General features: G+C 31.3%; 1 protein-coding gene and 2 long non-coding RNA genes across 4 annotated transcripts in view; 1 reads left to right on the top strand and 2 right to left on the bottom strand.

The window, feature by feature from the left end:
• Positions 1 to 1,493, bottom strand: part of LOC117120857 — a 7,018-nt gene extending 5,525 nt beyond the window's left edge. For both annotated transcript variants that reach the window (XM_033265948.1, XM_033265949.1), the window contains exon 1: positions 835 to 1,493. In XM_033265948.1, the coding sequence (XP_033121839.1) occupies positions 835 to 981 (147 nt within the window). In that variant the 5' untranslated portion in view covers positions 982 to 1,493. The remainder of the gene's footprint in view (positions 1 to 834) is intronic.
• The window catches only part of LOC117120813, a 17,898-nt gene extending 14,895 nt beyond the window's left edge, over positions 1 to 3,003 (top strand). The window contains exon 5 of the long non-coding RNA XR_004447436.1: positions 2,582 to 3,003. This is a non-coding gene — a long non-coding RNA (uncharacterized LOC117120813). The remainder of the gene's footprint in view (positions 1 to 2,581) is intronic.
• A 246-nt stretch (positions 3,004 to 3,249) lies between these two features.
• LOC117120880 lies at positions 3,250 to 5,932 on the bottom strand. The gene is made up of 3 exons (XR_004447440.1): positions 5,715 to 5,932; positions 5,106 to 5,161; positions 3,250 to 3,876 (listed from the first exon to the last, which is right to left on the bottom strand). It is a non-coding gene; the product is annotated as an uncharacterized LOC117120880 (long non-coding RNA).
• Between the last annotated feature and the right edge of the window lie 5,898 nt (positions 5,933 to 11,830).

Below are 11,830 nucleotides of genomic sequence, written 5' to 3'. Positions count from 1 at the left end.
CGTGCCCACCTGTGTTTCAAAACATGAATATAATATAGCGTAACAGTAATGAAACTAAGAAGTTGACTTTAGAAACACTAAAATTTAAGATTCTGGATAATATATATTAAAAAGGCAAATGGGAAAACCCAATAGCAAACGGCCATATAATGCAAAACAATTTAAAATTAAATCGGAACAGTAGACTTGGCCATTGTCTTTCCTCGCTTGTCAACGATCGACGGCATGAAGAAAGAGAGAAGGAACGCGCAAGTTCCACTAGGCTCGTTTCCACAGCCGTTGATTTTTTCCACTTGACCCGATGTCAAATGTCATGAAAGCACCGAATGATAAAAGAACCGTACGTAATGATGAAAGGGCCGAAAGGTAAAAACTAAAAAGCACCAAATGATAAAAGATCCGTAAATGTGGCAAAAGCACTGAACGTAGTGATAAAAGCACCGAACGTAATGTTTCAAAGCACCGAATGTAATGTTAATAAAAGCACCGAACGTAATGTAAAAAGCACCGAATGTAATGTTAATAAAAGCACCGAACGTAATGTAAAAAGCACCAAACCTAATGTAAAAAGCACCGAACGTAATGTAAAAAGCACCGAACGTAATGTAAAAAGCACCGAACGTAATGTAAAATCAGTGATCAGGGTTTTTAAATGTTCATAAAAAATGTGAAAATGCATTCATTCATACCAGTAGCTTTTATTTCAGTAATACTGTGTTGCAGATTGTCCACACATCCACACAGATGAATCCCTGGTTTTTTACATAATTTACTATTTTAAGTCACGTCTGATATGGGGGAATATATTGATATCCTTCATGTTTTGTTACTTACCGTCACACACCATTTGCCTTCAATTAGTTCGGCTAGTTTGAATTCTTGCAATGTCATATTGGTAATGACACCAGATCTGCATGCATTTCGCATGCAGAGTATTGAAATTACGTAACATCGTAGGAAAACTGTTTCTTCATTTGTCATCTTTGGTTGATTTTTCGTTGTTGTTATCTTTTCTGGAAAAAAAAATTATCAGATTTTTATTTTATAGTTTTTTTTTTTTTTTGGTAATATTTGGCATTTAAGAGCATTAGTACATTCCAACATATGGACCTTTACTACTGTACACTCATGTTATAGCAGTTGTTACATGATGACAACTCCTGCTAAAACATGAGTAAAACTGTGATGATCGTCCATCATATCCTGAATGCAGATGTATAACCTTTTTTGACTTGCAGTTGGGAGGAGTGTATCCAGAGTCTTGTTGGCTTCCAGTTTCTATAAAGGCTTCAAAGAGGACATGGTTCCTTTTTCTCATAGTAACCACAATCAATCTCGTCTCATTCGACCATTGTGTGTGCATAAATCATTCGAAAACTTGGATGCTGCAAGACTTTGGAACACGTCTTCCTCCGGTCATCAGAAACTTATATCATTCTCATTCGTTTAACAAAAGCTGCTTTCTTCATTTTATCTCGGTGGCAAGAAAGCAATTTAATGGGGCATATTGTTACTTACCGTCACACACCATTTGCCTTCAATTAGTTCGGCTAGTTTGAATTCTTGCAATGTCATATTGGTAATGACACCAGATCTGCATGCATTTCGCATGCAGAGTATTGAAATTACGTAACCTCGTAGGAAAACTGTTTCTTCATTTGTCATCTTTGGTTGATTTTTCGTTGTTGTTATCTTTTCTGGAAAAAAAAATTATCAGATTTGGATGCTGCAAGACTTTGGAACACGTCTTCCTCCGGTCATCAGAAACTTATATCATTCTCATTCGTTTAACAAAAGCTGCTTTCTTCATTTTATCTCGGTGGCAAGAAAGCAATTTAATGGGGCATAAAAAACAGGTATTTTTGCATTGTAAATTAAATTTGTATGTAAAATGTTGCATATTAATATCATTCAAATGAGTAGCACCATAAAATCTAAATTTAATATATACCAAATTGGTTTTGATTAGAACTTTGCCCAAACCTTGGAATAAATTATGTTAAATTAGAGTAGAGAGGGTAAAGAATTATCTTCTTCCTCATGCAAATATAAAAATAATAGGGAAATATTAACATAAAATATATACAAATATTATTAAACATTTGGTGTCTGGAAAACTCAGATCTTGAAAACTCGGACCTCAGAATACAGATCTCTGATCCGAGTGTTTTAGTTCTAGAAAATGTTAACAAAAATGGAGAGTTAAATGTATAACAGGTTAACTTGAACTAGTTTTTGACATGCTAATTTTTAATTCTTATTTTCAAAACAACAGGAGTGAACACAACTCTCATACATTTTCCACTCCAGGCTTTGTACTCCCCTACCTCTACCAATTGAATATCAATATTACCTTTAATCGCATCAACTGTTGATTTAGACTTTGCTAAAAATTACTTTTCTTCCATTTCTGTGATCATCTCGTCTAAAGAAGATTATTTATGCAATAACCAGTTAATGAATACTAGTAGCTAATAAATTTTACATTCTGCATTGTCATATGTAAAATATTCTGAATAAAAATGGGTATAAATAAAATAATTATTCATGGCGATTTTTTGTTTTGTGTATTTTCATATAGGATTGTAATCCATACCATCAGTCAGTGACAGATTCGAAGGTGGGAGGTTTAGGGTGTTCGGACAAACCCTTCTGTGAAGAAATATAGAAGAAAATACTGCTGGGTCCTTGTTATCCCTCATTCACACCTGTATACAGTATGTTCGGGTAATATGCTTGTCTTGTGTATCGGAGTGTTACATACTATGTGATAAAATTAAATGAATGAATTGTATCTCAACTCTTACCATTGATTTTTTGCTTTTTTTTGTCTTTGTAATGCCACATCTTTTGCTAGCTGCTTCCCAAGGAGTTTCACAATGTTTTGAGCTCTGATGAGCTCAAAAGAGGATACATCTAGTTCAAAAGTTGCATACTCCAAGTATAACTGTATGCTTGTCAGATAATGTCTAACTGTGCTAGCAGTTTTGGTTTCCAGTAGTTCACTGACTAAAATGACTAAGAAAAAAAAATAAATTAGTTACATTACACTGTATATCTCTTTGAATAGAATCACAGTTTATTGATATTAAATATTTGAAATATATAACAGATAATATAATAATTTCAATCAATGAGCCTATTCCCATTACCCATTGATGGAATTGAAGCCCCATTTTTAGTTTGCATAATTAGCCTCGAAAAGGAGCCCATCTCAAAAAGAAACCCATGGGCTTCATTTCAAGATTGCATAGGCTTCTTTTTAAGATATACAGTCACATACAGTGAATTTCAGAAAAAATAACTGAAAAACAAGCTTGGTTTATACAGTAGTTTAGGTGATTTAATGCCAGTTAGATACACTCTATGATACATATTGATGTTATAGTTGCCATGTTTATTGTTTTATAGTAACAATTTATGGCATTCATTTTGATTAGAAGCCCCCTCTTTATTTTGCAAAAGTAGTCTCGAAAAGAAGCCCATCTTAAAAAGAATCCCATCTCGAAAAGAAACCCATCCAAAGTTCGCAAAGAAAAAAGAAAGCCCAGGGCTTCAATTCGAGGTTTTAAGGTATTAGTCTTACATTTAAGCATATATTGAATGCATCCTGGCTTGCCATACTTTCTCAAACTTTTTATATTATATTGCAATAAATATATAAGATTTGATAAAAAAAAAAATTAAAGGTTGCTTTATGTAATAGAATGTGGGTATAGATAATAATAGTTAAATTTTTAAAAACTTACTGCCTTAGATATTTGGCGTTTTCTTTTCCTCCGGAGATTGCATTGAATTCTGCAATGGTTTGTTTGGCTTGTCGGCGTTTGTGCTGTCTGCTTGTAAGCAGGTACTCCTTGAAGTCGCTCTGAGATTCTAGTAAAGTAAAAAAAAAGTAAATTTTTACAATAATGTGTGCCTTTGCTTATCGGATACCAAACACTTTTGGATGAACATTTTTTAACTTTTCTCCCAATAAAGTCCCACTGTGTAAGTAGCCAGTATTTGAGCGTGGTGAACATTTCGTCCAGGTAATGGGAATAGGCACCTTACCCAAGGATGTACATTGTTTTATCTACTATGTGAATTGTTGCGTCTTTTTTTTTTATTTAAATTTTTTTTTGTAATATAAAATTTAAGGAAGATTTAGAGTTCATAAAAGTTGTATACATATACTGCATAGAACTTGTTCAATTTATATAGTATGGTTTGTTTTCAATAGTATATTATCGTGTTATCAAATGTATAGCAAGTTTTGAGTACACTATAGGAAATAGAAGCCGAAACAGCCATTATTTGTGGAAAACAAATTTGCCTGAAATCTGCAGGACAATGGCTTTCTTTGAAGGAAAAAATGGTTACTAAGTTTGCTATGTTCTATAGTGTATGAAGTTACTCGATTATAATTGCTGTAAAAGTCAGTTGTGACTTCCATCATCCTTTAATCAAACTGCTGGTTGTAGACCTGGTTGCTATAATCATAAACCTATAGTGCTGTCTGTGGCCGTGGTCGGTTGCTTAGTGATTACTGTTCCTGTGCATTAGCTGCACATATAAGAATGATTTGCTAGTAGTACATGCACAGCTCTTTGTGATACGAAGATTTTGAATAAAATGGTTGTGGTTAATGAAGTTTACTAATGGTTATTAGGTGGCTTATCCTCTGGTAAACATTTCTTTAATAGAATGAAATGTACTGTAAATATTATTCTGAATTATTTTAGCTTTATTTTTTTTTTTCATTTATTTAATGATTCAATTACCTTGTTATCTCATAAACATTATGCCTTTCTAAGCCTTGCCTAGGATGGTCTAACCTTCATTCATGTATATCCAGCACCGTAGAGAGAAATCTGTTAGGTTTGCTGTGTGCGTTCAGCTTGGCTTAGCAATTAAATATTTCTTTGCGATGTACTATGATAAAATCACCCCAAGTTTGTGCTTTTTTCACTCAAGACATAAAAAATTGCAGGCACTATATCTATATAGTGGTCAGTCAGGGATAGGAAAGTAAGTACAAGTAAAAGTGATGACCTCACCACTTATAAATTTTTTATTTTTTGAAAATGTAATCATTGATAGTGTTTTAGGGTTTAAAATCATACCTTCAACAGGCAACTTAACACTTCCTTTTTGCTTTTTTGTATTCTTCATCATTTTTCTATAAATTAAAAAAAAATGTTGGTTTATGATATTTCTTTCATGATTGATTTATCTTTAATGATTAATTTTTTAACATGCAAGTGTGCACAAAATGATTATTCATAGTAAAACAAGTTCTCGTAATCTCAAAAGACCTGATGAGGGCAGTATATAGAGGCAGCAGAGTATATTGGCCCAAACGGCCACCGGTACAAAAAATATTTATTAATCAATAAGCTGAGTGTTTCTAGAGCTCGTCCTCGGAGCTAAAAATAAAATGAATTCACAATTAAAAAAAAAAAAAAAAAGAAATCAGTATAAAATCAATATAATGATGATTACTGTTAGGCTAAAAAGAAATTTAATGTTAATGATATTGATAGATTTTGTGAAAATGTGTTTTCATTAGATGTGGAGAACCATTTGTTAAATACATACCAAATTAACAAAATTGTATTAAAAATCATGATATAATTGAAAAATGGTATCATTGGAACTTATGTACTCTAAAGGATAAAATGGACCGTGAATATTTTTAAAACTATATTTGTATTTACTGGCCTATACAATACCTTCAGATCGTGGCATTTTTGTAGGTGCCTGTCCAGTATAACGACAGCGGCATGGCATAGGCTACATTGTTTCATTTCTGGCCTTTTCCTAATAAATATAAACATAAAAATCACTGATAATAACTTTTTTTATGTATCTGTAATGTTTCTACTGTAATACATAAACTCAAATATTTTCATACATTGCTTTTTGATATGATTAGGCACTTGACATGTATTTCCAGTTGACATTTTAAGTACATTTAGTGTGGAGGAATGATGGGTTGGATAAAGTAAGTTTACAAAATATTATGCCATGCTATATAAAACTTGCCCTAGTTTTACATTAAGATCTCGATTGAATTGAAAACAGAGAAAGTGACTCTCTAGATAAGACCACTCCTAGAAAGTTCACTAAAAAATCACAACAAAAAGTAGTAGACACAAGCTCCCACTGGGAGCCTATTTTTTTTAAAATATAGACATTTCTGTTTACAGCATTGTAAAAATTAACATTAGAATACTCACTTAAATTTTATGGTGGCCATGCATTTTTTCGTGTATGTTTCATTAACTTTATGAACTTCACGCACATGGCATGGGGTGTATACTGTTTTTTTTCCACATAGTGGGCACTCCTAAAAAATAATACAGTTGCATAAATATTGCTATTGTTTATAAGTTTGAATATCAGATAGTATATTAAGTGTACATACAAAAGAATGAATACGGTGCTATATCTGATACACATCACAATTACATTCACCAAAATTAATTACACTTTTAATATTTAATGACTGGTAATACTATATATTTAATTTAAAGTGTTAGGTTAATCTTTACACCTGAACCTGATCAAGTAAGCACTTGTATTTATTATTTGGACCAATATATTTATGAAATCGGTTTGTAATTAATTTTCAAATACTAAATTAAAAATAAGCAAAGCATCTTCAAAATGTTCACCTTTTTTCCTGTGGAATTTTTTTTTCCCTGAAATAAAAAGGAATTGTATAGTTAATACTATTATGCAAGATAATAAATCTTATATTTTCAAATATATATTTCAATAAATAAAATTAAAACAATAGATATTTTGCATTTTTCAATGGGATTTAATTTACTCTTGAATTTAACATCACATCTTTCAATGAAACATTCTGTCCCAATATATTTATTATTTGAATATTATATGTAATACTATTAATTAATGTGTACAAATCCTTATTTATTACACTACATAACATATTATAAGTATTCATTAATTAAATCATCCACTAAACGCTCAAGTATAAAATTCACCAATAACTATCATGTTCCAGTCACATTTTGGCTAAATCCATTAAATTATCAAGCTATTCAGATATAAAATTTGGTTACTTACACTTGTTTTTTGCATATTTCAATGGGATTTAATTTACTCTTGAATTTAACATCACATCTTTCAATGAAACATTCTGTCCCAATATATTTATTATTTGAATATTATATGTAATACTATTAATTAATGTGTACAAATCCTTATTTATTACACTACATAACATATTATAAGTATTCATTAATTAAATCATCCACTAAACGCTCAAGTATAAAATTCACCAATAACTATCATGTTCCAGTCACATTTTGGCTAAATCCATTAAATTATCAAGCTATTCAGATATAAAATTTGGTTACTTACACTTGTTTTTTGCATATTTCAATGGGATTTAATTTACTCTTGAATTTAACATCACATCTTTCAATGAAACATTCTGTCCAAATATATTTATTATTTGAATATTATATGTAATACTATTAATTAATGTGTACAAATCCTTATTTATTACACTACATAACATATTATAAGTATTCATTAATTAAATCATCCACTAAACGCTCAAGCATAAAATTCACCAATAACTATCATATTCCAGTCACATTTTGGCTAAATCCATTAAATTATCAAGCTATTCAGATATAAAATTTGGTTACTTACACTTGTTTTTTGTGGACTTCATTTATATGGCTTTCAATATCGACAACCTTCAAGCCACACAAAGTACAGCATATCTATAGCAAAACAAAACATTTATAAATTAGTTTTAATTAATTGTAGTTCATCAGATTATAGTACAATCAAATCAAGTCAAAACTAATTTTTCGTCTTTGTAGCTTCCAGCTAAATTGCAACTGATACTGATACACTTACATGTATGACATAAAATAAGAATAACATGGTTACAACTACAATTAAATAACAAACAAAAATGATGTGTAGTACATAACCTATATCAGTAAATTGCATAAATTTCAGTCACCACAGGGCAATATCATAGCCAGCTATTGGGACAGCCGAACACAATTTCCTAAGTCGTCAAGAATGGGTTCACATTTTTAAAAATGGGTCCAATTTATGCAGTTTTATGCATAAATAAGTCCACTTTTGAAAAATGGGTCCATATTTAGCCTAAAATGCGTAAATTTTAAAGAAAATGGGTCCAGATTTTTGCGTAAAATTGTAATCTTTTAAGAAAATGGGTCCACATTATTTTAATTTACCGTACTTGCACGAATAAGCACCCCTCTTGAATAATTGCCCCCATTTAATTTGAATAAGCACTCCCTCAATAATATCAGAAGATTTTCTTATTAGCAAGTCAATAATCCAATCAATCCTGGGACTGTGGTTTTTGGCATGATTTCAGCTGCAGAGTGGAAACATTCTTCTTTAGGTCAATATCAAAATGAGGATATTTCTCTTGGGCAGATGAGAGCCCCGATTCCTGGACAGACAGTATATTTCCAACTTTATTCTTTTTACATATTTGTCTATGCCTAGTCCTACTCCTCTTTTTTTTTTTCTGACCTTTAGCACATTCTCATCTGAGTTTTCAAGAAAAAATACAATGATCTGCCATCCTGCTAATTTCAATCAAAAATTGCCTCTTGAATTTAATAAAGAACCTCTGATTTTCATCTATTTCCATAAGCGCCCAACCAATTTCCACTCTGTTTTCCTAAGTTCCTCGTTCGAATAATCGCCCCTCAGAAAGTGCAAAAAATGTTTTAAGCGCCCAGGCGCTTATTTGCGTGAGTACGGTACACGTAAAGTGGGTCCGTCCTGATATTGTCCCGCGCTGTTTGAAAATCCTGGCTACGGCTTTGACACAGGGCTTTCCACTGGTATTTATCAAGGGCCAAGGTGTTACTATACATAGTATTCCTCTATGTTAAATAATCATGTCATTAAAGGTATCCTCAAGCTAATTTTTTACGAAAGGGCACTTTGGGTCCTTAACCAAATCAGCCACCATGGCTGTAAAATAATTCTGTGCACTATTCATATAAGAGTAAGGGATTCTCCTGGACCATAGTGTAACTGATCATGTGGTGGGCACTGCTGTTTACTTTTCAATTGCTGTTATCAATATTCACTATTAAGAAATCAAATAATGTTTCAACTGTTGGTACAATTTACATAAACCTTTCCTATAAAATATGATTTTTTTTTACCATTTCTTCTTCTGACAGATCCTGACTCATCACTTCTTCATCTGATGGATCTTCACTAAAAAAAAAATGGTAAAATTTAAAAGTATTTTTTGAAGTTTTGTATTCTTTATATGTGTTGAGTTTTGTAGTGTTCACCTGGATGTGATTTATTTTATAAATTAAATGTGACTTGATGCAAAACTGGCTAAGCAACTGGTTATCAGTGTCAAGAGAAAAAAAACTTGTCTGTGGTGTGATTGCAAAAGAAACAAAATTATAATTCTAGAAAGAAGGAACTTTAACATTAATTACCTATGCTCCTCTGAATTGATAATACCTACTACTTTGGTTAGTTTTAACTTACCCATTTTCAATTTGTTTGAACATTTTCTCAACCTCATTTAACTGCAAGAAATGTGCAATAAAGAATAAATGGAAAATAACAATAGCAGCTTATATGGTCAGTGCATTTATTATGGAAATAATAAAATGATCACATAGTCCATGTTAGCATATCATCATGGCAGTATCATTTTGAAACAAAAGTCATATATTTTTGACAACTTTTTAAATATTTTATGTATTACGTTGTTTAAAAATGCATTGCATAATTTTATGTTTTAGATTTTAATTATCAAAAACAACATCAATTAGGTGAATTTGTTTAATTTTAATTATTCTCTTAATTTGATATAATAAAACAAGTTAATTATAAACAGATTTACTTTACCTCTTCATCCATGATTAAGAGTAACTGAAAAAAAAATGTCAGACAAACATGGTTAAAAAGAATAGTTTACTAATACATTAACTAATACAATTTCATGGCAAAATAAGTACCAAATGGGACCACAAAGATACTATGTTTAAACTTGCTTGTTCTTAAGGTATATTTGAAAAATATTTCTCAGTGTTATTGCAGTAATTTCATGTATGATTTCAGTGATTCTACACTATTTATATTTTTTTAGATATTAATTTTGCTATTTCAAAGGTTTATCATAATAAATATTTAAAGGAACAAGCTAAAAATGAAAAAATGAAAAATTTTACAGTACAACTGGCATGTCGGTTTGTACAAGAAACCCTAGGGTTTTTCCTTATTTCCATAATGAGAAGTGATGTTGAACTTGCACTAAAAACAAGCCATTAAAAAGTATGAAGTAAAAAACACATGAAAATCAAAAATACTAAATACTACTAAAGAAAATTATGAAGTTATTAAAAACAATGAAAATCAACTTAACGAAATAGTGAAATTTGCTTTAAAATACCAATTTTTGGATCGGGGTATGAGAAACATGTTTATATATTTATTCACTTTTAGTTTTTTTTTATTTTTGTAACTGAAAACTGACAGGACCTTAGTTAAATACTTTACCCATTATAGTCGTTCAGTAGTGGCACCAGGGTGTCTGATAGGGTGGGTCCAAACACAGGCCGACTAGACCCTCTGTCCCTTGGAATAAACGTCCTTGGGCTTATGGGAGAGGTTTTTTTTAGCTTCATATGGCCCAAAATTTTGCTTGTAAGTCAAAATATTAGGGATTGGCAATCAAAATAATGTTATATGGATAAGCTAATCATTATTTCTGGTGTGGCGACCTCGTCATTGCATCGGACGATGGGAGTCTAAGCCTGCCAAGCAAATCGGAAAGATGACGTCAACACACCAAATTAGACTATGACAATGAAAACTAAAGGAAATGTTTACCAATTTAAATTTAATTTTTCTACACTTTATTTTTCTTCATCATCATTATTATACTATTATGTTGTTACTCTATAATATTAATATAGTATTTTATTATTCTTATGTGTTTAAAAAAAACTATATTTTATTAGTAATTCACATTAATATCAGCGATAGTACTGTTATTCTCACTATAACTGATGTCATTATCATCATCATCATCATCTTCCTCATTGTCATCCCCATCCTCATTATAATCCCTATTATAGTAGAGTCATTTTCATGAGATCCGTGAATAATTTTAGGATACCTTTGTTTCTCGATGGATTTGGCAAGATGGACCAATTTAGATAAAATATAGCTCCTACATACCTCCCAGATATTGGGGGAAAGTCCCGTTTGGGGGCGTTTTTCAAAATGGCCGCCTGTTGATTTGGACGCTTGTATCTCGATAACCACTGGTCAGAGAGACTTGATTTTGGTCTCAAATTGTTCACAATATGCATGTTCCTATTTGTTGTAATACAACTTTTTATCAAAAAACGGCGGGAAATGTGGTTTTTGAAAGTTTGACCTTTGACCTTGTAATGTCATATCTCAGTAACTACTGGTCATAGAGACTCACGATTGATTGCAACTTGTTCAGAAGATTCATGTTTATATTCGTCCTAATGAAAAAAATATTCAAATGGTGACCGGAAACGGTACATTCTGACCTTTGACCTATTGTAGGGTCATTCCATGTCAAATCAAGAAAATTAAAAAGAAATTCCTGTATGACCGTCTCAGATTTTCATGAAACTTCATAAAAATGATCCACTGTATGAAAAACCAAAAAAAAAAAAAAAAGCCTCATAGGATATGTAGTTTTCGAGATATTGACTCCTCAAAAATATGGGGCGTGGTTCTTCAAGATGTGCAAACGCAATTTACCTCAACTTTGGAAGCTTATAACTCGAGATTGGTAATA

The sequence above is a fragment of the Anneissia japonica genome, unplaced genomic scaffold, assembly GCF_011630105.1.
Source record: "Anneissia japonica isolate Jap-2015-1 unplaced genomic scaffold, ASM1163010v1 scaffold287965_len1858130_cov191, whole genome shotgun sequence".
Classification (NCBI taxonomy): Eukaryota; Metazoa; Echinodermata; class Crinoidea; order Comatulida; family Comatulidae; genus Anneissia; species Anneissia japonica.
This window is presented reverse-complemented; position numbering and strand designations above follow the sequence as displayed.